Genomic DNA, 23,003 nt, shown 5'->3' on the forward strand with positions numbered 1-23,003 from the left:
ATCTAATCATTTTTTCAATGTAGTAAGGAGGGGCGTCTGGGTGGCTTAATGGGTTAAGCATCTACCTTCAGCTCAGGTCATGATCCCAGGGTTCTCAGGGTCGTGGGATCAACACCCTGCCCCCAGCATTAGGCTTCCCTCTCAGTGGGGAATCTGCTTGTCTGCTTGTCCCTCTGCTCCTCCCCCTCCTGCTCGTGCTCACACACACTCTCTCAAATAATAATTTTAAAATCTTTTATTTTTTTTAATTTTTTAAATTTTTATTTATTTATGATAGTCACAGAGAGAGAAAGAGAGAGAGGCAGAGACATAGGCAGAGGGAGAAGCAGGTTCCATGCACCGGGAGCCCGATGTGGGATTCGATCCCAAGTCTCCAGGATCGCGCCCTGGGCCAAAGGCAGGCGCCAAACCGCTGCGCCACCCAGGGATCCCTAATTTTAAAATCTTAAAAAAAAAAAAAAAAACTTTAAATATAATAAGGAAAAAAGAATTGTAATCAAAATTAGAGCTATCAAACTTGATATGATAACTAATGTTTAATACTGGTAATAAAAATTAGTCATTTTTACTAGCTGACTATGGAATTTTTATTAAGATCTTTCTTTTTTAAAGATTTTCTTTATTTATTCATGAGCAACACAGAGAAAGAGAGAGGCGCAGAGACACAGGCAGAGGGAGAAGCAGGGTACATGTAGAGAGCCTGACATGGGACTCGGTCCGGGTCTCCAGGATCACACCCTGGGCTGCAGGCGGCGCTAAACTGCTGTGCCACCAGGGCTGCCCATCAAGATCTTTATTCATTCATTCCACAAATACTGAGTGTCTCTGTGTTGCCAGATAGTATGATAAGTACAAGAAATATAACGATGAATAAGATGGATGTAATCCCTAACTTCCTGGAATGTACAGCCTAGACTACAAAAAGCCAACAAATATGGAATCAACAAAATAAATAAAATTATTACAGCTGAGGGCTGGGACGGAAATAAGCAGAATTCCTCTATAGAGAATAACAATGGAGACCTATACTCATGATTATGGAAGATCTGTCAGAGGCAGTAACATTTAAACAGATCTGCCAAAGAAGAATCCATTAGAATAATCAAAGGAATATTGTTCTAAGCAATAAGAAAGACAAGAATTAAACTCATCCTAGGAACTAGAAGATCAACAGGATGGAGAGTACTAGATCAAAAGAAATAGTGATGAAAGATGAGAGTGAAGAGCTTTCAAGTATTCAAAAGAAAAGTAGTAAAGAAAGATCTGAGGGGCACTGGTGGCTCAGTTGGTTAAGAGTCAGACTCTTGTTTTTGACTCAGGTCATAATCTCAGGGTCATAAATTCTAACGCCATCGGGCTTCACACTGGGTGTAGGAGCCTGCTTAGGATTCTCTCTCCCCCTCCCTCTGCCCCACCTGCCCCACTCATGAGTTCTCTCTCTTTCTCTCTCTCTCTCTCTCTCTCTCCCCCTCTCCCTCCTTCCCTTAAAAAAGAAAAATCTGAGTCTTCCAAGTCTGCCTAAAGGATATAAAATCCAAAGTTCTTTTCCTGGCCATAAATATTTCACAATTCTGCCCATTAATCCAGCCTCATCCCCTCTCTGGTTACTCCCAAACATCTGGCACTCTAGGTACCTTGGATGACTTATTCTTTCCCAACCATTCTGCAAACTTTTAATAGATCCTGACTTTATGCTATATCCTCAAACTATTAAAATTGCCCTCCACTCAGTCTGGTGAGCTCTTTCATCTTTAAGGCAGAAACATCACATTTGGGTACACATACCTCTGGGACACACAAACACTTTCTAAACAGGACAGGGGCAAGAACAGTTTCAGAGTAATCAATCTCCAGATCCTCAAATTCACTTGTATTCCTTCCTAAAATTGACTGCCTGAGAGCTTCTCAGGGTAAAACTGTGCATTCACATCTACCTTCTTCCACTTTTTTTGGTGAAAGGAGACAGGGGTTGGGGGGAGGGTTTGGAGGGCCAGAGAGAGAATCTTAAGCAGGCGCCACACAGAGAATGACCTCGAATGCCTGGCTCAGTCTCACAACCCTGAGATCATGACCGGAGCCAAAATCAAGAGTCAGATGATGAAATGACTGAGCCACCCAGGTGCCCCTTCTTTCTCTCACATTAAAACAAAAGGCAGGCATAGTGCCCAACAAAAAGACAATTTGAAATACTGATGTGAATCTTAATGTAAATTAATGACTCTTATGGCTGGCTAACAGCTTTTTAAAAATTCTTTTTTTCAATAAAACTGAGGGAAGACCTACTTAGGATGTCAGCTGATAAGTCCTTAAAATAACTTTTGATAACAGATGGTGTTTTGAGTTGAATTTTGTCCCTCCCCCTAAAACTATGCAGAAATCCTAACATCCAGTATCTTACATGTGACCTTACTTGAAAATAGGACCTTTACAGAGGTTATCAAGTTTTTAAAAAAGGGTCATGAGGGTGAGTCCTAATCCAATAAGACTAGCCTCTTTATCAGAAGGGGAAATTCAGATGCAGAAATACACACAGAGGAAAAAGACAACCGGAAAACACACAGGGAGAAGATGGCCCTGTGACAGGGATAATGCATCTACAAAGCAAGGAATGCCAAGGATTACCAGCAAACCACAAAAGCTGGAAGAAGCAGGACTGCTAGAGTTCTCCAAGAACTTGGCTCAACAAACAACTTGATTTGAGATTTCTAGCCTTCAAAACTATAAGACAAAAAAAATTGTGTTGTTTTAAGCCATCCAATTTAAGTACTTTCTTACAGCAGCTGTAGGAAATCAATACAAATTTCTATATATAGCTTTTAGCATATAATTTCCAAAGAGTTCAAAATAATTGAGAGACAGAATTAAACAAAACTCCTACTTTCATCTACTTATTTATGTTAACCAGTTTTCTCATCATTTACATCCATAAAAATGAAAAAGGGGGAAATAGAATCTGGCTCATTATAGCAAAATATAATATTCATCCAAAAATGTATAAGATACTTCTAAAATTCCTTCTTATGCCATTAAATGAGATATTTCTATGAAATTCTCCTTTTCAAAATTTACTAATTAAAATGTGTAACACATTGTGTTGGCTTAGTAATTTATTAATAATTTATCAACTTATTTAATCATTTCTTATTTCACTGATAAGAAATGTTTAGTACTTACTTAGTTTTATGGCCCTAGAAAATTTTCAATTTCAATTGTTTATTTATTCACATATTTTTGTTGCAGAGCAATATAGTAGGATGATTGCTAAAAGATTTTTAAGAATAAATATGTGTGGGGGTGCCTGGATGGCTCAGTAAGTTGAGCATCTGCCTTCAGCTCAGGTCATGATCCCAGGGTCCTGGGATAGAAGTGCCCCTCCCCCCTGCTCACCGAGGAGTCTGCCTCTTTCTTCCTCTGATACTCCCCCTGTTCATGTGCTCTCTCTCTCTCTCAAATAAATAAATCTTTTAAAAAAAAGAATAAATATATATGACATGAGGATAAAATTCTATGGGGAAAGTGGAATGGAAATGAACTCCAAGTGAGAAAAAAATCTTGTAAAATTTCCTACTACTAAAGTATTTCTTATTCTTGCACTTTTTAAAAGAAAGATGGGGACACGTGGCAGGTCAGTCAGTTGTCTGCCTTCAGCTCAGGTTATGATCCCAGGGTCCTGGGATTGAGCCCAATGTGGGCTCCCTGCTCAGTGGGGAGCCTCCTTCTTCCTCAGCCACTCTCCGCTTGTGCACTCTCTCTCTCTCTCCCTCTCTGTCAAATAAATAAATAAAATCATAAATAAATAAATAAATAAATAAGCCAAATCAATACATTATTTAGATATCACTATATTAATAAAAGTGACTTAAGATTTTTATTTTTAAGTGTGTGTGTTAGCACTATCTGGAAATTCTATTAGATGTTACTTTATACTGTGTAATGAGTTTATAGTTAATCAAACTTTTGGAAAGTATGTTAACCAAAGAAGTTTGAAGACCTTCGGTTATTTTTTAAGTACGCTCCATACTTAGGCTGAGCCCAACTTGGGGCTTCAAATGACCACCCTGAGATCAAGACCTGAGGTGAGATCAAGGGTCAGACGCTTAGCCAACTGAGTCACCCAGGTGCTTGAAGACCCTTGTTTTAAGGTCAGCTGAAACACTATTTCCTCTGTAGAGTCTCCCCTGTGCTTTCTTTCTCTTCTTCCACAGAATTCATTTGTAATTTGCTATAGCATATAAAATACTGTAATATAGTTAGTTGTCTACAGTCCTTCTCCCTATTCTCTTAAAAGGCAGGAACAATATGTTATTTATCTTTGTTCCCATGCCTGCTGTAGCTAACGGTGCAGAATACATACTCACTAATTTATTTACTTATTTTTTTAAGATTTTATTTATTTATTCATGAGAGGCACAGAGAGAAAGATAGAGACACAGGCAGAGGGAGAAGCAGGCTCCATGCAGGGAGCCTGATGTGGGACTCAATCCCCGGACTCCAGTATCACGCCCTGGGCCAAAGGCAGGCACCAAACCGCTGAGCTACCCAGGGATCCCAAAATACACATTTTAATACTAAGCGCACTGAGAAAACGTCTATTTCTACCTAGAGAAAATGAATTGAAGTCAAGTAAATGGCCCCAAGCCATTTGACACATATAGTCTAGTGAGTATCTGTTACAGAAATACCAGGAAAGTTAAGTAAAAATGTTAGGGAGTAATTTGGGACTAATTGATTAAAGAAACAAAATCATTGTTGCTGTTTTCAGAAAGAAAAAAAAAAAAAAAAACAACCTGTAGGCTAGTACAACAAGTAGAGAATGTAGTAAATATCAGATCACATAACAGACAGCAAGTTTGGAAAAACTTAGTGATTTCTTTAAACAAACAAAGAGGTAAATTGCTTTGAACGCTTCCAAATTCTTGGTAGATTAACAAACCTAGTCTCCATCACTAGGTGGAAGAAAATAACTGTTTTAATGCATTATCCAGCCCCTATTTTGGCTCACCATTAGGGATGAACCCTATTTTATTTCTTTGCTTTTTCCTCTTCTTCCTCCTCTTCCTCCTCCTCTTCTTTCTTTCTTTCTTTCTTTCTTTCTTTCAAAATTATGTGCTGAGGGCACCTGGGTGATTCAGTGGTTGAGCATCTGCCTTTGGCTCAAGTCATGATTCTGGGGTCCTGGGATCAAGTCCCGAATCTGGCTCCCCACAGGGAGCCTGCTTCTCCCTCTGCCTATGTCTCTGCCTCTCTGTGTCTCTCCTGAATAAATAAATAAAATCTTAAAAAAAAAACTTAAAAAAATTAAAAATAAAATTAGGTGTTAAAACATTGATTGGAACCCTCTTCATAAATCTTCCAAATCCAAATTATGAATGCAATAATATTCTATACACGATTGTATGCTCACGCAAATATGTTCATATAAACCTTTATATTCTTACATTATAACGGAATTGTGCTAATCAATATCACTCTCACATTTGGCTTTTTCAATTAATAGGACGGTATAGAGTACCAGATCAATACAAATAGGTCCACCTAACTCATTTTTAATTGCTACATAGTCTGAAATATTGCTATGACATACTGCCTTGGTTCCCTCATTTGTAAGAAAGGTATAATGACAGTACTTATCATATGCGGTTATAATGAGAATTAGAGAGTTTACAGGTGTAAAGTGTTTAATATTGTTCTGGTACATAGAAAGCACTATTTAAGTTTTCAGGAAATAAATTATATACAGATCTACCTCATTCCTTTTCATGGCAAATTGTAGGTATTCCATAATAAACATACTCCCTATTTTGTAACTATTTGTATATTGATTAATGTTTAGGTCATTTCCAATTCTTTGCTATTACAAATTTAGCTGCAATAAGTATCTGAAGCAAAAATTGTACAATTTATCACTTCTTTTTTTAATGAAGATTTTATTTATTCATGAGAGACAGAGAGAGGCAGAGACACTGGCAAGGAGAGAAGCAGGCTTCCTGTTGGGAGTCCAATGTCAGACTCCATCCCAGGACCCCAAGATCACAACCTAAGCTGAAGGTTCAGCCACTGAGCCACCCAGGGGCCCCCAAATTGTCACTTCTTAATAATTTTTTGCTTCTTAAATAAAAACAAACAAAAAAACCCTGTACACATTCCATACTAATGAAGTATGAGAAAAGAGTTACTCTCATATACAAACAGTTGTAGTATAAATTAGTAAATAAGTATCTATTAAAATTAAAATTTGTATATACTATGATCTATCATTCTAACTTTAGAACTCCAATCTAAGGATGCCTGGGTGGCTCAGTGGTTGAGTGTCTGCTTTGGCTCGGGTCCTGATCTCAGGATCCTGGGATCGAGTCCCACATTGGGCTTCCCCAGTGAGCCTGCTTCTCCCTCTGCCTGTGTCTCTGCCTCTCTCTGTGTCTCTCATGAATAAATAAATAAAACCTTAAAAAAAAAAAAGAACTCCAATCTAAAGAAATAGATATATACTAGTTTTTTTTTTAATTTGGGTATTAGATTATATCTACTAAATTAAATGTCTCTGAGAAAACTTCTTTTAAGATTTTATTTTTATTTATTCGTGAGATACAGAGACAGAGGCAGAGACACACAGGCAGAGGGAGAAGCAGGCTCCATGCAGGGAGCACGTTGTGGAACTCGATCCCAGGTCCCCAGGATCAGGCCCTGGGCTGAAGGTGGCGCTAAACCGCTGAGCCACCCGGGCTGCCCCATGATTTTAAGTAATCTCTACACCCAACAGAAGGCTCAAACCCACGACTGCAAGAACAAGAGTTCCTCCAACTGAGGCAGCCAGATACCCCATCTATGAGAAAACTTTTTAAAGCTAATCCAAATATATTTTTTCCCTTTCCAAAGTAGATTAGTAATTTAGATTATTTGTAACCATTTATTTATTTTTTTTTTATTTTTTTTATTTGTAACCATTTATTATTTCATTTTAAGAGATTGCTTTTCTGGAAAATTTAATTATATTTCATATTATCAAAGCAACATACTAATTAAAAATATAACAGCTTATTAAAAGACCCAATTGAAAAATTATTAAATCAGAATATCTTGACAATGTTTATATTCTTTGAATGAGTGTCAAATTCTAATCAGTTCATTTGTAACCTAGTCTATCATAAAAACTAAAAGCTGAAATTACTATTTACTTTCTAATAAAACATTCACCAATCCATTTACAGTATTTTAGTAAATCTATGAAACTGTAGCAATTAGTAGATACTAGGAAAAAAACTGAAGGGAAACCTGCTTTCCTTGACTACCTATCAATTCTTTTAAAAGATTTTTCCTTTTCTTTTGAATTAAAATTGTATACTTTTCCCTGACTTAGAAAATCCCTCATATATAAAAATGAGCTTCTAAATACTAGTAATATTCATGTTTAAAAAAGAAGACAAGAATAAAATATTTTAGGTACTAAACCCTCAAAATGTGTTTTCTAAGGCCTCTGCTATGAGGTTATTTAATGTGAAAAATTACAGACAACATAATTCTTTAATTCTGGAAAAGTCTGAAACAAACCCTCCTTATGATAAAGTGTACTCTTTAGAAAAAGTGTTACAGAGAAGTTCTTCTATTCATGTTATATCCTTTACATGTTGGACTTGAAGAATTAATTAAAGGCCGAGAAAAGACAAAGATTTTCAAAAACTTTATTGTTGCTAGCTAGAGAGGCCCTTATTCTACCTAACAAGTACACATCGTGCTGAGAATTTTAAAGACTCTTGAAACTCTCCTCATAATGTTTTTTGCTTACTAACATAGAAGCTGAAAAGGGTTATGTGGAGGTTAAAACTCTTGCAGTTCACACAGCTAATTGGTGTTTGCTTATAGAGCCGTTTTTTATTTCAATGAAATAGCCTAGACTTGTTTATTATTTTGACAACCCCTCCTAGGATGTTACTCTATATCTTATATCAGGCAAAGTGGCTGTAGATTATTGCATAGGGCACTTACCCAGAGGAACGGTATGGAAATCTCAGTCTAGTAGTCATTATTTATTTTTTTTAAAAGATCTATTTATTTATTTTAGAGAAAGAGCATGAATGAGGGGAGTGGCAGAGGGAGAGGGAGAAAGAGAGAGAAAAGCAGACTTCCAGCTGAGCAGAGCCTAACACAGGGCTGCATCTCATGACCCCAAGATCACAACCAAGCTGAAATCAAGAACTGGGTGCTTAACACCCTGAGCCACCCAGGTGCCCCTAGCAGTCATTATGTATAATTGAGCTGGAGATAATATGACTTAGGGGCCAGGGGGTAAAGAAATTTAATGTGAAGGGATTTCACGTAATAGCAGAAATGTCATTTCCTTGTGTGAGATCTTTTTAACTATGGTGGAGACATACTACAATGCCTGACAAAATTAAGTAAGATAGGATCTTGTTAACCAAGAGTGTCTCTAAATGGATAAAAATAATTTGTATTGCAGATGATCAGCATTTGAAGGATCCAAAATGCCTGCACTTGAACTTGTTGCTTTCTTGATGACAAGTAGCTGGAAAAAAAGACAACAAATCATATTTGGGTTTCTGTTAAGATGGTAAACTAGTGCAGGATGCTGGCTTCCCTCCCCACTAAAATAAGTTTTGGAAGAATTTTAAGCCACAGATAATTTGTTATTGGGATCGTCTTGGCATCCTTATAAATCATTTGACAGTGAAAGCAAGGATTTATTCATGGTTTGTCTACTTTATTCCATTAGTTTATATGTGTATGTCAGTACCACACTGTTTTAACTACTGTAATCTTTTTTTTTAAGATTTATTTATTTATTTATTCATGAGAAACACAGAGAGAGAGAGAGAGAGAGAGGCAGAGACACAAGCAGAGGAGAAGCAGGCTCCATGCAAGGAGCCCGATGTGGGACTCGATCCCCAGTCTCCAGGATCACACCCTGGGCTGCAGGCGGCGCTAAACCGCTGGGCCACCCTAACTACTGTAATCTTATAGTGAGTTTTAAAACCAAGAGGTATGAGTTCCCCAGTTCTTTTTCCGTTGTTATGGTTATTTGGGATCCCTTGATGTTGCATATGGATTTAAGATGGATTTTTCTATTTCTTCAAAAACACTGTTTGGGTTTCATCAGGGACTGCATTGAATTTGTAGATTATGTTGAGTGGTATAGTCATCTTAACAATATTAAGTCTTCTGGGACACCTGGGTGGCTCAGCGGTTTATTGCCTGCCTTTGGCCCAGGGCATGATCCTCCTGGAGTTCCAGGGTTGAGTCCTGCATTAGGCTCCCTGCATGGAGCCTGCTTCTCCCTCTGCCTATGTCTCCGGCTCTCACTATCTCACGAATAAATAACTAAATCTTCAAAAAAAAAAAAAAAAAATTAAGTCTTCCAATCCATGAACATTGGATGTCTTTTCATTTATTCATAAGTTCTTTAATTTATTTCAGTGATTTTCTTTAGTTTTCACTCTGATTATTTCACCTCCTTGAAGGTTAATCCTTAATTTCTTAGTATTGTATTTTTGTTGGTGCTATAGAAGAGAGAAGGGAGAGAATCTTTTTTTTTAATTGAAGTTTGATCAACATACAGTATAACACCCAGTGCTCTCCTCAGTGCCTGTCACGCAGTTACCCCATCCCCTCCCCCCGCCCACCTCCCCTTCCACTACCCTTTGTTTGTTTCCCAGAGTTAGGAGTCTTTCATGTTTTGTCACCCTCTCTATTTTTTCCCACTCATTTTCCTTATAATCAAAGGGAGAGAATCTTAAGCAAGTTCCATGCCCAATGGAGCCCAATGTGGGGCTTGATCACGGCCCTGAGATCATGACTCGAGCTGAAATCAAGAGTCAGACACTTAACCAACCATCCACGAGCCCCAGCCTGTTGATGCTATTGTGAATAAAATTGTTTCTTAATTTCCTTTTGGGATTGTTCATGTTATTGTACAGAAACATAACTGATCTTTGAGTGTGATTTTGTATTCAACTACTTTCCTTAATTTTTCTTGTTTGGAGAGGGAAAATTTTTAATTTTTAACCATTAAGTATGATGTGAGCTGTGGGTTTTTCATAAGTGGCTTTTATTATTTTTGTGATAGTTTCCTTCTATTCCTAATTTATTGAGCATTTTTGTCATAAAGACGTGTTGAATTTTGTCAAATGTTTTTTCTGTATCAATTGAAATGATAGATTTTTTTTTCCCTTCATTCTTTTAATAGGATTTAGGCATTGATTGATTTTCCTATGATGAATCATTCTGTTTCAGGGATAAAATCCCAGGTGGTCATTTGTTTAATCTTTTTAATATTTGTTGAATTCAGTTTGTTAGTATTTTGTTGAGTGTTCTTGGATCAATATTCATAAAGAATATTGGTCTTTGTTTTTCTTGTAGTGTCTTTGTTGACTATAGTATCAGGTTATTGTAAACTTATTGAATAAATAAATTACAAATTGTTTTCTCCTCTTCAATTTTTTAGAAGAGTTTGAAGAACATTAGTGTTAGCTAATCTTTGAATGTTTGGTAGAATTCATCTTTTTTCTCTTAGACTTTTTTAAAAAAGATTTTATTTATTCATGAGAGACACAGAAAGAGAGGCAGAGACACAGGCAGACGGAGAAGCAGGCTCCATGCAAGGAGTCCAATGTTGGACTCCATCCCGGGAATCCAGGATCATGCCCTGAGCCAAAGGCAGATGTTCAACCACTGAGCCACCCAAGCGTCCCTTCTCTTAGAGTTATTTCACTTAGCATAATACCCTCTACTTCCATCCATGTTGTCATGAATGGCAAGATTTCATTCATTTTTATGACTGAGTAATAATACACACACACATATATGCATTACATCTTTAGTCACTCATCTAACAATAGACTACACTTTATTGCAAGATTTTTGATTACTGATTCAATCTCCCTAGTGGGAGATCTAATCAGATTATCTATTCCATATGATTCAACTTTCATAGATTGTGTACTTGTAGGAATTTGTCCATTTCATCTAGGTTATCCAACTTGTTGGTGTGCAGCTGTTCACAGAATTCTCTAATAATTCTTTTTATTTCTTAAAATCAGCAGTAATGTTTCCATTCTCATCCTAATTTTAATAATTTAAATCTTCTCTATAAGCATTTACAATTTTGTTCATCTTTTTTCTTTTAAGTTTATTTTTTAAGTAATCTCTACACTCAATGTGAGGCTTGAACTCACAACCTTGAGATCAAGAGTCACATATCATTCCAACTCAGCCAGCAGGCACCCCTGTTCATCTTTTTTCTATTCTCTATTTTATTTATTTCTGTTCTAATTTTTATTATTTCTTTCCTTCTTTTTTCCCTCTTCCTTTCCTTCCTTCCTTTGAGCTTACTTTGGTCTACTTCTCCTAATTATTTATGGCATATTCCTAAGATAGTGATTTGAAATCTTTGTCCATCTTTAACGTAGGCATTGATGACTAAAATTTTCTCCTTAGCACTCCTTTACTGTATTCTATAAACTTTGGTATGTTGTGTATTTATTTTTGTCTCAAAATATGTTCCAATTTCCCTTGTGATTCCTTCTTTGACTCATTGATTCTTTAAAAATATGTTTTTTTTAAATTTTATTTATTTATGATAGTCACAGAGAGAGAGAGAGGCAGAGACACAGGCAGAGGGAGAAGCAGGCTCCGTGCACCGGGAGCCTGACGTGGGATTCGATCCCAGGTCTCCAGGATCGCGCCCTGGGCCAAAGGCAGGCGCCAAACCGCTGCGCCACCCAGGGATCCCAAAAATATGTTTTTTTAAATTTCCACATATTTGTGAATTTTTCTGGTTTTCTAGTTTTCTTGATAGGTGTGAAAGATGGTATCTCATTGTGGCTTTCATTTGAATTTCCCTAATGATTAGTAACGTCAAACATCATCCATATGCTTATTGGCTTTTGTATATCTTTTTTGCAGAAATCTCTATTCAAATACTTTGCTTATTTTTAATCTGGTGGTTTTTTCCCTTGTTGTTGAATTTTAGATTGGAATCCCTTAACAAATATATAATTTGCAAATATTTTCTGCCATTCTGTGGACTGATAGTGTCGTTAGGGCACAAAACTTTTAAATTTTATGAAGTTTGATTTGTCCATATTTTGTTCCGTTGCATGTGCCTTTGGTGACTTATACAAATTACTGCCAAATTCAAGGTCTTGAAAATTTAATCCTGTTTTCTTCTAACACATTTATAATTTTATCTATTATATTTAGGTTTTTCATCCATTTTTGGTCAAACTCTCTATACAGTATTAGGTAACAATCCAACTTCATTCTTTTGCATGTAATATCTAGCTTTGCCATTGCTATGTGTTGAAAACCCCAGTTGAATATGGAGTAAGGTTAGGGTCCAACTTCTTTCTTTCACATGTGTATATCCAATTTTTCCAACACTGTTTTTGAAGACTATTAAAAGATAAACTGAAGCATATTAAAAATTTTAAGAGATTATTTGAGCAAAAATCTATTCAAATTAGGCAGCACCCAATTTAGAAGATAGAAAGGAGCTTGAAGTAGCTGTACCAAATGAAAACCTGGGGCAGCTCATTGGGTTGAGCATCTGCCTTCAGCCCAGGTCATGATCTCAAGGTCCTAGGATTGAGCCCAAAATTGGGCTCCTTGCTCAGCAGAGAATCTTCTTGTCCCTCTGTTCCTCCCCTCGCTTGTGCTCTCTCTCTCTTTCTCTCAAATAAGTAAATGAAATCTTTTTTAAAAAAGGAGAAAGACTTTTATAGGCAGAAAGGAGTGGAAACAAGAAAGTTATGCAAAACTACAAAAAAGCAGGCTGGGTATTGCAAATTTGCCTTTAGCAAATGGCAGGGGTCTATTAGGCAGATTATTCAACTATTGCTGATCAAGTGATTCTATTTGGACAAAAATCAAATCTATACTTTAGTCTTGGCTTGGTGATATAGAGCTTAGCATAAGTTGCTCCATTTGGGGCCTCTTATTTTTAACAAGACTATCATTTCTTCATTGTGTAGCCTTTGCATCTTAATGAAAACCATTTGGCCATATCTTGAGGGTTTATTTCTGAGCTCTTTATTCTTTTCCTCCAGTCTATATATCTGTCCTTATGATAGTACCACCCCTTTTGATTACTGTAGTTTTGTCATATATTTTGAGATCAGGAACTGTGAGGCCTCCAGCTTCACTTCTTTTCTTAGGGTTGAACTCTTATACCACACACAAAAATTAAAACTCTTAGAATAAAACATGGGAGGAAATCTCCATGACATTTGATTTGACAATGATTTCTTGGGTATGATACCAAAATGCAGACAACAAAAGCAAAAATAGACAATTGGACTACATCAAATTTAAAAACTACTATAAAGCAAAGAATCAATCAACAGAGTGAAAACACAATCTATGGAATGGGAAGAAATATTTATAAACCATATATCTGATAAGGGACTAATATTCAGAACACATACAGTATTCCCTTATAATAATGTATCGTACATTTGCAAATGTGATTAAGATTCCCGTGAACTGGGACACCTAGGCGGCTCAGCGACTGAGTATCTGTTTTTGGCTCAGGGCATGATCCTAGGGTCCAGGAACAAGCCCCACATTGGGCTCCTTGTGGGGACCCTGCTTCTCCCTCTGCCTATATCTCTGCCTCTCTCTGTGTGTCTTTCATGAATAAATAAATAAAATCTTTAAGAAAAAAAAAAGATTCTTGTGAACTAAATTATGACATAGAGCTTAGGAGCTGATATACTCCTAAAGTAGGACAGTGAAAGGGTATTGCTAGCTTTTCCAGCTGAGCGCAAACTGCTTCTAGAGAGTCTTATTGACAGGGATGGTGAAAAAAACCTTTTGAGAGTAGCTGCATACTAGGTATGAGAGGATTTTATTATTTGCTCAAGTGATGAAACCACAACTTGTATATCACCCATAATTGGAGTTACTCCCTGGTTAAGATTATGATAATCTATTGTTATTCTCCAAGATACATCTGTCCTATTCACAGGCCAAATGGGCCATTAAATGAGGATGTCATGGGAATCACACTCCTGTATCTTTCAAATCCTTGGTCAGAAGTTGGAAATCAATGACACAGGGCTCAAATCAAGGCTTCCTCTGAAGGAAGACAGAAAATCCATTTCTTGCTTCTTCTACATTCTAGTGACTGCCAATATTCCTTGATTGCATCACTTTAGTCTCCAATCTCCAACCTGCCTCTATGGTCACATTGCCTTCTCTTATGCCTATAATCTCCTTCCACTTCCCTCTGCAAATCTGTGCATTTAGAGCCCACCCAGCTAATTTATTTTTAAATGCTCAATCTTAATCATATCTGCAAAGACCCTTTTCCCATAGGAAACATAATAACATTTACAGGTTCTAGAGATTAGGATCTGATATCTTTGGGAGCCATTCTTCAGCCTGATATATGGATATAGAGCACACAGCATAGTGCCTGGCAAATACTGATTTAAGCTTTCAGGATAGGGTCAAGAAAGATTTCAGATTCTCAGGTTATAATTATATAGTTGCAAGGGAGCCAAGTGAATTACTTTCACTAATTCTTACAATTCTAATAGAAATGCAATATTGCTTTTGAATTATAATTTTTTCTAGATAGTAGCTATTTTAGTATCTTTCCCTTGTTCTTCCCAGCATAATAGCTCTCACTCCACTGTTCAGAGAACCAATAAAGGGATTCAGCCAGCTGCTGAATATGTTATTCCAATTATGTGTTATGGAACTAGAGAAAAAATTTAAGATATGTTTGAAAACCCACTGGGCATTAGCTCATGACAATATGAGCTAAAAGTTCCACTGATCATCTGACTTCCATAAGCCCCTACTCTGACTGGTGGGTTACAGTGACATAGTGGGTTTTTCTAAATTGGTGTCCATTCAGAGCCAGTGTTTAGTAGTCCCTGAAAGGTTGACTATTTCCTTTTCCCCAAAATATAGTTATCCTGGTTAAAAGTCATTGATGCCCTTGGTGAAGGCAGAAAGAGTAATAGTGTAAATTTTTGACAGTATACTGCGGTCCTTCCTCACAAGGACCTGGCATCTCCCTTACTTAAGAGGTTTTGGGTCTGTAATTAGCTCAAGTATGGGAATTGATTGAGGGTCTATGACTCTGATTTTATGATTTAAGTTAGACTTTTAGATGATTGATCTAGAAATTTTTTGATTATATATATCAACTAATAATTTAGTAGGTTTTCCATCTGTCTCATTTTTAGGAACACCATGATCAGTGAGCCAATTGCATAGGTCTGCTGGAGTTAGACTATTCTGATTGTTGCTTTGATTCTGTGGTCCAATATAGTAACCATGCTTATCTTGCCTTTTGCAGTTGAAAGCCACCACTTGGCCCCTCCCAGCCAGGATCCAATTATTTCCATTACATTTAAGTTTCCCGTTCAATGACTGCTGCTCTCACTGGAAGGTCTGGCCTACTGAAAAGAATGATCACAGATCTCTTCAAGGATGCCATGGTTCCCCTGACAAATATTATTTCTCATAGTATTGGTGAAAGGTATGTTTTCTGGGCCCTTTCAGTGTTGGTCAGTAAATCTTTTTTTAAAAAGATTTATTTATTTATTTATTTATTTATTTATTTATTTATTTATTTATGAGAGAGAGAGAGTACAAGTGGGGGTTGGGGACAAAGGGAGAGGGAGAAGCAAACTCCCTGATGAGCAGGGAGCCTGACTCAGGGCTTGGGCTTGCCTTAGAATCATGACCAGAGCCAAAGGCAGAGGCTTAAGCAACTCAGCCTCCCAAGTCCCCCATTGGTCAGTAAATCTTAACAGACAAATCCACTTTAACATTCTACTCTCCCCAAGCCTTTGAATCCCCACCTTTATATTAAACTAGGCAGAGGTGGCATTTCCAATTCATTCACTATAGACCATCTTTGGGACCATGTTTCAGCCAACCTACCAAAAAGCCTTTTTTAACTCCCCAAGCTGTAACATGAAGTGCAGAATCTCTGCTTAATGATCTTATACTAGGGATCCCTGGGTGGCGCAGCGGTTTGGCGCCTGCCTTTGGCCCAGGGCGTGATCCTGGAGACCCGGGATCGAATCCCGCGTCGGGCTCCCGGTGCATGGAGCCTGCTTCTCCCTCTGCCTGTGTCTCTGCCTCTCTCTCTCTCACTGCGTGCCTATCATAAATAAAATTAAAAAAAAAAAAAAAAAAAAAAAAAAAAAATGATCTTATACTAATAAATTCAGCCTGATCCAACTTGATGTTCTTTCCACAATTCTCCCACACGCTTAGTATCCATTCTCACACTTTTTTTTTTTTTTAATTTATGATAGTCACACAGAGAGAGAGAGAGAGAGAGAGAGAGGCAGAGACATAGGCAGAGGGAGAAGCAGGCTCCATGCACCTGGAGCCCGAGGTGGGACTCAATCCCGGGTCTCCAGGATCACGCCCTGGACCAAAGGCAGGCGCTAAACTGCTGCGCCACCCAGGGATCCCCATTCTCACACTTTCCCATGAAATTTTTGTCTACATAAATTAGAAAACTCAAGTAGTTCTTTTGAAGTGCAGTACACCTCTTCATAGATCATGCTTTGTACCTCACCTCTAGATGCCTGCTGGGACTTGAGTCTGCTTATGTGTCTAGAAGCAAAGTGAAAGTGGGAGTAGATCCTGAGGAGAAGCAGCACTGGCTTGCATAGCAATTGTTTTAGGGGAGGCCATTACAGTTTCTTCAGGCAATGCAGGTATAATTCTCTCAGAAAGGGGTGAAGAGTCCAATTCTACTGTGGGTGAGGAGGCTATATCCAATGGAGGTGTGAGGTCTCCATCTCTTAAAAAGACATATCATCATGTTCCCATCTTCATCAGGGTCTTCCCATACACCCCTACTCCTTTTTTTATTTTTTATTTTTTTTATTTTTATTTTATTTATCCATGAATCCATGAGAGATACACAGAGAGAGGCAGACACATAGGCAGAGGGGGAGAAGCAGGCTTCCTGCAAGAAGCCTACTGTGAGACTCAATCCCAGGACCCCAGGATCACAACCTGAGCCAAAAGCAGATGCTCAACTTACTGAACCACCCAGATGCCCCCCCATACTGCCCTATTCCAACTTGTAGTATCCTATTCTTTGAAAGTAGTATCCTCACTTTAGCAGCAGACATAATGTAAGGCTGTCAATTCAACTTGCATTATAACTCAACCAGTAACAAGATGAGATTGTACATTTGATTTTCAGCAATCCCACCCCCTGTGGCTGGCTATAGGAGATGAATCTCCTTCAGGGCATACATAGTCTTCTGGTTATTATGCAGCTCTTGAGCTAGGGATGTGAATCCCTGAACTCATCCTTTTTTTCCACCACTTTGTCCAGTGACATTAGGAACAACTAGTCAAATCTCATTTTCTTCATTAGTTTTTCAAAAATGCTCAAAGATATATATACAGCCACCTACCTTCTTGATAAACAATTGATTAGTAAGAGCATCCAGTAGAGATATTTTGTGTATCTGTTTTGGCAGATCATCTCATGGACTGGTAGCAAGCTCTGTAGTCAGTAGCATCTTTACATCTAATTAGAAGAGAGACAATTTCAGAAACCCCAAAACCAATTCAGAAAACTCACCCTTAATACTCTGTTCCTCTAGAACCACTCTTAGTATCAAAATCTGTATTAATTGGGGTTCTCCAGAAAAACAGAACCAAAGGAATATGAAGAGAAAGAGATTTTAAGGAATTGGCTCATGTGACTGTGAAAGCTGTTTCAAAACAAAATTCAAAGGAGTAAGTTTAAAGATCTAACAGGCTTTATTCAATGACTCATAACTTGGGCAGCATCCCATCTAGCAAATATAAGGGACATAGGGACATCCAAGGAAATGTACAAAATGGAAGGATTTTATAGGCAGAAACAGGGTGAGATAAAGAGGTTAACTAGCAAAAGAAATGATTGTTTCAGGCAAGGTCATCTTCTTTTAGAGGGAAAAGCAAGGGTCTTATCATGCTGATTATCTCATTAGTGCTGATCAGGATATTCCAAATGGATAGGGCTTAAAGCTCCACCGTAAGAATTAAGCCTTGTGGGGTTTAGCAAAGTGACTCCATTTTGGGCCTGTGGTTTCTTTAAGAAGGCTAAGAAGTTCCAAGATCTGCAGTCGGCAAGCTGACAATGCAGGAGAGCCCATAGCATAGTTTCTGTCAAAGTCTGAAGGCCTAAAAAGCAGGAGAGACCATTATGTAGGTCTAGTCCAAATCCTAGGGCTGGAAAAGAGGAGGAGTTGATCATGTGAGTTCAAATCAGTTCTAGTCCAAAGACAGGTGAAGACCAATATCGCAGCTTGAATATAGGCAGATAGATCAAATTCTCCTTTACTCATCCTTTTTATTTCGTTCATTACTTCAGTGGATTGGATGGGACCCACCTGCACTAAGGAGGACAATCTGCTTTACTCAATCTACTGGTTCAAATATCAATCTCATCCTATAACAACCTTAATATCACATTATAATTATGTTTAATTAAATATCTGAAAAGGCTATAGCCCAGATAAGTTGGTACATTACATTAACCATCACACCCTAGTTTCCACTCCTCCAACCCTTCTGATGGCATTGAAAGAATCTAATCCCTTGTACTGAATACTGTACCAATGAGGGTCCTGATAAGAAATATGGCACATTGAAATTTAGTAATTAGGGGACATTTAATAAAGATAATATTTTAAAAGATGAAAAGAAACTACAAGGTAGATGGAAACCAGAAGGAATAGTATAATAAATAGAGCTAGAAATAATTTGTGCCCTGAAGAGGCTAAAGGAGGGAGCAGTGACTATCACCTGGACCTCACCTTTACTGCTCATCTACTTATACTCACTTACCTTTGTCTTACATCTTTCCTTACTTATCTTATCTCTCTTTTTTAAAGATTTATTTATTTAGGGCACCTGGGTGGCTCAGTGGTTGAGCATCTACCTTTGGCTCAGGTTGTGATCCCAGGATCCTGGGATCGAGTCCTGCATCAGGCTCTCTACAGGAAGTCTGCTTCTCCCTCTGCCTATGTCTCTGCCTCTGTGTGTGTGTCTTTCATGAAGAAGTAAAATCTTTTTTTTTTTTTTAAGATTTTATTTATTTATTCATGAGAAGCAGAGAGAGAGAGAGAGGCAGAGGGAGAAGCAGGCTCCATGCAGGGAGTCCAACATGGGACTCGATCCTGGGTCTCCAGGATCACACCCTGGGCTGAAGGTGGCGCTAAACCGCTGAGCCACCCGGGCTGCCCAAGAAATAAAATTTTTTTAAAAAAGGTTTATTTATTTGAGGGAGGGAGGGACTGAGGGTGAGAGAGTCTTAAGCAGACTCCGCACTGAGCACAGAGCCTGATGCGGGGCTGGATCCCACGACCGGGAGATCATGACCTCAGCCAAAACCAAGAGTCCAATGCTTGCTTAACTGATTAAGCCACCCACGCACCCCTCCAGCTTATCTCTTAACTGAGCTAAAAGACTTTATGGGCATAATATCCCCGTGATATAAACTGAAACTACTTCTCAAGCAAGGAGGAACCCCAGGAGCCCAGGTCACCCAGAGGAATCTGAATTTTTTTTTTTTTAAGATTTTATTTATTTATTCATGAGAGACACAGAGAGAGAGAGAGAGAGAGAGGCAGAGACACAGGCAGAGGGAGAAGCAGGCTCCATGCAGAAAGCCTGATGCAGGACTTGATCCTGGGACTCCAGGATTACACACTGGGCCAAGGCAGGCACTAAACCACTGAGCCAACCAGACATCTCTATTTTTTCACAGTTTTAGAATCAGAGTTAAATTAGGAGGGACAAAGATTTCCCATATACTTTCTGTCCCCTCACATGCATATCATCCCCTATCAACATCTCTCACTAGCGTGGTACATTTATTACAATTGATGAACCTATATTGACACATTATTATTACCCCAGATCCACAATTTACCTTAGGGTTCACTCTTGGTTTGCATATTCTATGGTTTGGAAAAATGTATAATTATAGGATCATATGGAATATTTTCACTGCCCTCAAACTTTGTGCTCAGGCTATTCATCCCTCCCCTACTTGAACCCTGGCAACCACTTTTTTACTGTCTCCATAGTTTTGCCTTTTTGAAAATGTCACATAGTTGGAATCATATAATATGTAGTCTCAGATTGACTTCTTTCACTTTGTAATATGTTTTAAGTTTCCTTTATGTCCTTTCTTGGCTTTATAGCTCATTTATTTTTAGCACTGAATAATATTCTATTGTATGGATGTACCAAAGTTTATTTATTCACTCACTTACTAAAGGCCATCTTGGTTGTTTCCAAGTTTGGCAATTATGAATGAAGCTACTATAAACGTCTGTATGCAGGTTTTCATATGAATGTATGTTTTCAACTCATTTGGGTAAATATCAAAGAGTGTGATTGCTGAATCTTATGGTAAAAGCATGTTTAGTTGTTTTTTTTTAAGATTTTATTTATTTATTCATGAGAGACACAAAGAGAAAGAGACATAGGCACAGGCAGAGGGAGAAGCAGGCTCCATGCAGGGATTTATTTATTTATTAGAGACACAGAGAGAAAGAGACAGAGGCACAGGCAGCAGGAGAAGCAGGCTCCATGCAGGGAACCTGACGTGGGACTCAATCCTGGGTCTCCAGGTTCACGTCCTGGGCTGAAGGCGACGCTAAACTGCTGAGCCACCCGGGCTCCCTGCATGTTTAGTTTTGTAAGCAACTGCCAAACTGTCTTCCAAAACAATGAATGGAAGATCCTATTGCCCTGCATTCTTGCCAGATTTGGTATTGTCAATGTCCCAGATTTTGGCCATTCTAATAGGGGTGTGGTGATATCTCATTGATTTTATTTGCATGTTCATGATGACATAATATGGAACATCTTTTCATATGGTTATTTTCCACCGATATATCTTCTTTGGTGAAGCCTCTCTTAAGGTCTTTGACCTATTTGTTAATCAGGTTGTGTGTTTTCTTATTGTTGTGTTTTAAGTATACTTTGTCTATTTTGGATAACATTTTTTTTTATCAGGTAAACCTTTTGCAAATATTTTCTCCCAATCTGTGGCTTACTTTTCTCATTCCTTGATGTTGTCTCTCCTAGAGCAAAAGTTTTTAATTTTAGTGAAGTTCGTCTTACCCATTACTTCTTCCCTAGACTGTACCTTTGGTATTATATCTAAAATGTCATCTCTGTACCTAAGGTCATCTAGTTTTTCTGCTCTGTTTTCTTCTTGGAGTTTTATAATTTTGCATTTTACACTTAGGTCTGTGATCCATTTTGAGTCATTTTTATGAAGGGCATGAGGTATTTGTGTAACTTTTTAACTTTTTATTTATTTATTTTTTGTATACGGATACCCAGTTGCTTCAGCACCATTTGTATTGTTCCATTGCACTGCCTTTGCTGGTTGATTTATATTCATTAAGGTCAGTTTCTTCTTTTTTTTAAGATTTTATTTTTAAGTGATTTCTAAACTCAACAAGGGGCTCAAATTTACAACCCAAGACCAAGAGTTATAAGCTCTACTGACTGAGCCATTCAGACACCCCATTCATGAAGGTCAATTTCTGGGTTCTATATTCTGTTCCATTGATCTCTTTTTCTATTTTCTTGCTAATACCACATTGTTTGGATTATTGTGGCTTTGCAGATGTTGAAGTGAGGTAGCATCATTTCAACTTCGTTCTCTTTCAGTATTGTGTTGGCTATTTTGGACCTTTTTGCCTTTCCATATAAGCTTAAGAATCAGTTTGTTCGGGTGCCTGGGTGGCTCAGTCTGTTGAACGTCTCAAGTGCTACTTTTCAGTATTATCTTGGTTTGAAAAGTACAAAATTCTAAACAAAAACTGTACTACCGATGGTAGCTGTTCAGGAGCACACAGCTGTGGCTACTATGCCCTGAAATAGCAGTAGTTCTCAATATAGTTTATAAATGTTTGTCAGCCTGTAAAAAAAAAAAAACAAAACCTTCTTGCCTTTTAAATTTATAGACATTAAGTAGAATAGTGATTACCAGGAGCTGGAGGTGGTGGGAATGAGGAGTTATTGCTTGATAGGTGTTGTTTCTCTCTCTGGGATAAAGAAGAAGTTCTGGAGGTAGATAGTGATAATGGTTGTGGATGTACAATCCAATAATAATGTAGTGATAATGTGGATATACTTAATACCACTTAAGTATGCACTTAAAAATGATTAAAATGTTAGTCTTATATATATTTACCACAATAAAAAATATAATAAAAAAATAGAAATAAAAAGTGCCTGCCTTCAGAGTATTCGCATTCTACTGAAGAAACTTCAGATTTTACTCATAGCAATGAAAATCCATTGTTCTGAGTCTTTAGATTACAAAATCTGATTTTAAAAGTATACTATTTATTTATCATTTAGGCTGTTTTGTAGAAAACTGTTTGTAAGGGAGTAAGAGTAGAAGCAGGGTGAGAGATGAATGTGGCTTTGCCTAGCAGGGCAATAGTGGTGATGTACAAAAGTGGGTATATTGGGGATTTTAGATGAATGGGGCAGATCTACATTACTCTCAGGGGAAAAAGTTTGAAGATATACTGTTAAAAGATAAAAACAAGGTGCAGAATATTACAAAGTTTGAATTATCAGTTATGTCCAAAAGAAACATATATGTACTAAATGTTTCATATAGGTACATATCCATGTATGTAATACACAGGAAACAATTTGGTATTATAGAAGAAAATACATAAATATAGGATAAGGGTTAGAGAGGTATCAAAGCCATTTTATCTTTTTGTATTAAACGTTTTCTTTACAAAGAGAATTTATTCATATATTTAATGTGTAAGTAAAAATTAACTTTAAGAAAACTTTAGAAGGACTTTTGGAAAACTGGTGGTAATAGTGATATACTTTTTTATTCTATCTATATCCCCCATAAAACCACACAGGATACTCAAGAGAATGAGAAGATAAGACAGACTTGGAATAAATATTTGCAAAAGACATACATCCACATAGGACTGTTATCCAAAATATAC

The 23,003-nt window shown here is 37.6% G+C and overlaps 1 protein-coding gene across 1 annotated transcript in view; it reads right to left on the minus strand.

Moving 5' to 3' along the window:
• Window positions 1-8,276: 8,276 nt before the first annotated feature.
• The window catches only part of LOC144296609 (uncharacterized), a 47,056-nt gene continuing 32,329 nt past the window's right edge, over window positions 8,277-23,003 (minus strand). The window contains exons 5-6 of the mRNA XM_077869702.1: window positions 17,418-17,533; window positions 8,277-8,521 (exon numbers count right to left, since the gene is read on the minus strand). Of these exons, the coding sequence (XP_077725828.1) occupies window positions 17,485-17,533 (49 nt within the window). The 3' untranslated portion in view covers window positions 8,277-8,521; window positions 17,418-17,484. The remainder of the gene's footprint in view (window positions 8,522-17,417; window positions 17,534-23,003) is intronic.

This window comes from Canis aureus, chromosome 24 (assembly GCF_053574225.1).
Source record: "Canis aureus isolate CA01 chromosome 24, VMU_Caureus_v.1.0, whole genome shotgun sequence".
NCBI lineage: Eukaryota > Metazoa > Chordata > Mammalia > Carnivora > Canidae > Canis > Canis aureus.